Raw genomic sequence first — 4,898 nt, 5'->3', positions numbered from 1 at the left:
AAAATCATTTAAGATAAAAGTCTTACTTGAAAGTGATCTCACATTGAAGAGAGCCATTTTAAATGAGTTTGTTTTGGGTGCTGGAGTTGGTGCAGTTGTCCTAATCCTTAAGAGATTACTATTATTTCTGTGTGGGATGTGCACATTTCGGTTTACTGGTCTATGCGTGATGATGACAGGAATAGAAGTCTTTGGAACAGTGCTGGGAGGAGACGGCTTTACATGCCAGCAGGTGGAGACAGTTGTTTGTGGCAGTGAGGCAGAGATCTGTTCAGTGAGCAGTGGTGTGTCCAGGTGTGCTGCATGAATGATTAGTCATTCACGTAAATCATGTGTGGACCGCACCACATGCTGTATGTGCGCAGCTAACATTTCTGAGCCCCGTTTGTTTGGGTGAAGTCCGTCTGTCTTAAAAAGAGACATTCTTTGCCAGAAAATATTAAAATTATCCACATAACACACACACGATGAGCCCTGCAGGCGGACTGGAGCCAGTCGTGGAGGCCAAGGAGTCTACTGAAGCGGCCAGCACATCGACCAACTGTGGGAATGGGACCAGAGATAAAAACGGACTTTCCACACTGCTTTAAAAAGTTAAAAAGACGGTTAAAATCTGATTTTGTCAGCTCAGACTGCTGAAGAGCTGTGTCATTTGTTCCCACACGGACTATCACTCTTGTGATGGAGGACGGGAGCGATGGCATCAGGTCCTTGAGTTTTTTTAAAATGTCAGCCGTGGTGGCACCGGGGAAGCAGTGAGTGGTAGCGTTAAAGAAACGGATGTTTCTGGTTATGGAGTCACCGATTATTAGTGTGGTTGGGGAGAAAAGAGGACGAGGAGATGCCGGTTGTGGGGTTCCAGAGCAGGACTGAGCAGAATCTGCTTCAACACTGCGTGCGGACTGAGGATGGAGTGTGTGAGCTGCCGAGTGTTGTGTTGGAGTAGCAGTAACAGACCTGAGAGAAGGGCTACCCGACGGTGCAGGGTAGAGACGGCCTCTGGAGCGTCTGAGCACAGCCTCCTTCAGGATCCTACGTTGGGAAGCGGAGGTTTTTGACCGGGATGACAGCCGCCGATCAGGCCCAGCGGCAGACCAGCGGCCCAGTGCAGGACATGTAGCCGGTGGAGGAGATGCAACAGTGTCGGCAGGCACTGTGCGCCGAGAGAGATCCGTATCAGGGAGACTCGAAGCCGCAGGTGCATCCGCTGGATGGACCGGAGTGTCGTTAGACAGGGCTGCATAGCGGTTGGAGAGGCCGATGGACGGAGGAGAGGCAGCCCCATCCGAGCCTCTCTTGCAGTCACGGACCACCACTTCAGCCCAGGTTGACTGATGCTTCGGAGTCGAGCAGGAGGAAAGCCTAGGAAGGCTAGAGGGGTCCCAAAACACGGTGTCCTGGATGTTAGCGGTTGCGCTAAGAGAAACAATCTGTTTGGCTTGTACTGAAGCCACATCCATAAAGCCAGTCAGCAGGGAATCTTTCTCTTTGAGTTCCCCTGAAAGTCGTCGGATGTCTTCCATATGGTCAGCAATCTTCTTGTTCGCTTTCTTAAGGAGTGTGCAGTCCTCATGGGCCAGAGTTATCTCGGCTAGCATAGTCAACGGAGCTTTGTTGCAATCAGTAGCGTTGATCGCGTTTTTACGGTCATCTAGCTTAAAATCCATGTCGGATGACTAAAATCCTTAACCCACGTAAAACTTAAGTTAAATAAAAAGGATATAAAAAATGTAACGAAAAAGAGTGGATTAAAACTGGATAAGAGTCCAGTTTAAGATGGAGCTTCCGACAGGTGACTACAGACGCCAACGCATGCGCAGAGTGCAGATTATTATTATTATAAGGCAAACAGTTCCACTGAAGATGCCATCTCCAGCTCCTTATGTTTCTGTTGTTTTTCACCTCCCTTATTTGTGTTTCTGGTGTGTCACCTGTCTGTCTTCTCTCAGTGTGTGAGGGTGTGTCGTCCCCACCTTGCCGCTCACCTTGATCCTGCCTACCTGCACACCTGTCTTTAATCAGCTCACCAATTCGCAGCTAATAATAATAATATATAATAATGTTTTTGTTACCTACATTAAAGTATAGTTTCGGTATTTTTAACGTATTATTTTCACGTACTTTGATGTCACAATGACTAGGTACTTTAATGCATGTTTGCTTCCTCTGCTCTAAGATTCCTGTTTGCCTGCCTGCCAGCTTAGGTGCCTGCCTCGCCACCCTGCCATTCTACATTCCCTTCTCTTCTTCCTACCGTCATCAGCCATCTCCTCACTTCAACCCATCTCCATCAACAGTAAGGATTAGGGCTGTCCCTTAATAGTTGACTATTAGTCGATAAGAGTCTTAGTCAAACAAGTTTTCATTGGTCAGTTAGTCGCAGGAAAAAAAAACTTAAACTCTATTCAGGGAGCTGCATCTCTGGGACGAAAGTATCAGGGATATTGATTGATAATCGTGTGAAGTTGGAAGTTATCTATTCTCGTGTTTTAAACAAGACTTGTGTGATGTTATACTGTGCTGTAATCAAATAACAAAATGTTCAGTGTCCTTGCAGGTTGTTGAAACACATTCAGAATCATTACCAGAAGACTTTTTTTTTCACGAAGCTCTCACAATGTCTGGGAGCCTCTTTTTTTTTTCTTCTTAGCTTCTTCCATCAACGTCTTCTTCAGTCTCTTCACAGCCTCTGTCATGATATCCATACTGAGAATACCTGCCAGGGATTTCCTATACCAGGCGCCCCTGGCTGGAGTGGCAAGAGACGCCATACTCCCTATTACAAGTCAGTGTGCCATTAAAAGGATTTTGAAGCTGTTAAGATAAAATTACAACATGAAGGGACTTTAACAATAACATTCTTTCTCAGCCATTAAACTCAAGCCGTTTTCTAATGCTCCAAAAAAGTATAGTTAAATTATTAAATAGCTGGTCCATTTTTGTTTAAATTCAGAGGGAATTCAGTGTCTCAACATTATTATTGAAATCACCAGCCATTGTACATAGGCCTACTTTTGTTCTTTGAGCAGAAGCTCTCTAATAGTGAACAAAAAAATAATAATAAAGTGTTGGATGATGGATAAAAGAAGATGAAATATATGACTTGCAGAGTTATCCTCTACTTTTCTGGTTATAGCCTTGTTTGTCTTAATTCAATGTATACAATAGTCTTCAAGTCAAATCTGATGTACTCCACTTAATTATTGAAATTTGACTTACAAATAAAACATATTGGGGACAACTGTAGCCCAGGTAGTGAAGCCTATTTATTATAGGAGTAATGATATGATTCCTTGTTCATTCCCAGCTCATCCTGTCCACCTGTTGAAGTCACTGAGAAAGGCATTTAACCACAAACTTCTCTTGTTCAACAGACCAGTGCCTTGCTCGTTTTTGTAAAAAAAAATTTATTTGTCTAATGTCTTCATAATGTACAAAGATCTATTAGCATATCTTTTTTGAGTTATTGTCCCCATGGCTAATCAGTCAGACGTACATGTTTCAGTGATGAACTTGTGCCATTTTTGGTTTAAATTTGTCAGAAAACATATTGTGATCTTATGTGTACCATGTGGTCATATCACATGTTAAACATTAAAGTGATATGTTTAGGGATACAGTAGAACATCTAGTTAGAGAACATGTGTAGCATTTACACTAATGCTGCGCTAAGATGCTGCAGCATATTAATGCTGTTCATCCTAAGCTCCTGTTAACGTTTCCTCCTGACCAGACCATTACCCACCACCATTACCCACCATTTGAATTGCAATTGCAATTGTTGATACCAACATTGTAATACCAATTTAGACTGTTGAACAAGGCCAATATCAAGATCAAACACATAGCATCTAGAATATGCAACTATGAAAAATGGAACAAAAATGCTGCTAGAAAAACAAACACAAATGAAATGCATACAGAATATGGAGCCAAGGAGAACAAAAGAGAAAAGAACAATAGCTGCACATAAAAGAAGTCACTTTACTTCCTACAGAAAGATTAACCAGATGTTAAAATTTCCATTAATTAATAGCTGTACACAGCAAGAAAACTGTTTTCTGTTAAATGTTCTTCCATTAATGATCTGTCTGCACTATGTGCAGTCAGTCTGACTGCAGTTGAAAGCAGACTCAATCTCTCGAAACCATCATGTTTGTGCTCACACACGTCTGCTCACTGCGCTTGGTCAGACTTAAACTGTATGGAGTTTTTGTTTTCCTTGACCAAGGAAAGAGTAATAGCAACTTATATACTTGTAGTGTTAGTGTATCCAATGATGTAATCACATTTGGTTACTCTGTGTGTGTTTTGATTACAGAGAAGGTCTATTATCCAAGGCAACAAGGGTCATAAAAGTAGTTTTGTTGACTCATATTCTTGTAAACCTATAAGCTTCTACTGTACATTGTATTGTTTTATATCACCCTGTATTATATGATTTGAAAATAATGCAATTTTGGTCACATCTCCAACATTTTGAAGCTACAGAGACCCTTTTTAAGCACAAGTACAGGCTTAACTTGGTACACAAATGGTTTGTGAAATAAAGATCAAATGTACGGTTTCTCTTCCTGTGTGAACCTAAACTAGTGGGTGTGGTGCTTGTTTGTTATGGTTGCTGAAAAACAATCTCAATACAACAGAAAACAGCTGCCCAGTATCTGAAGGGGTGCATGCTTGCATGCGTGTTTGTGCATGCGTGCATGTATGTTTAGGCCAAAAGAAATAAATTCAGTGCAAGAGTCTAATTATCTACAATGGCATTCTTTACATCAAACAGATTGATTGTTAATTGATTTCTGTGGATCATTTCTTGTTGCCAACAACGCATCCGAGTTGTGTGCATTAGACAGTAACACTTGTATGACTGGATGTGTGTGTGTGGGGGGGGGGGG

The 4,898-nt window shown here is 42.0% G+C and overlaps 1 protein-coding gene across 1 annotated transcript in view; it reads left to right on the top strand.

Moving 5' to 3' along the window:
• Nucleotides 1-715, top strand: part of LOC123968119 — a 4,358-nt gene extending 3,643 nt beyond the window's left edge. The window contains exon 5 of the mRNA XM_046044633.1: nucleotides 688-715. Within this exon, the coding sequence (XP_045900589.1) occupies nucleotides 688-715 (28 nt within the window). The remainder of the gene's footprint in view (nucleotides 1-687) is intronic.
• The last annotated feature ends 4,183 nt before the right edge of the window (nucleotides 716-4,898 follow it).

This window comes from Micropterus dolomieu, linkage group LG03 (assembly GCF_021292245.1).
Source record: "Micropterus dolomieu isolate WLL.071019.BEF.003 ecotype Adirondacks linkage group LG03, ASM2129224v1, whole genome shotgun sequence".
Classification (NCBI taxonomy): Eukaryota; Metazoa; Chordata; class Actinopteri; order Centrarchiformes; family Centrarchidae; genus Micropterus; species Micropterus dolomieu.
This window is presented reverse-complemented; position numbering and strand designations above follow the sequence as displayed.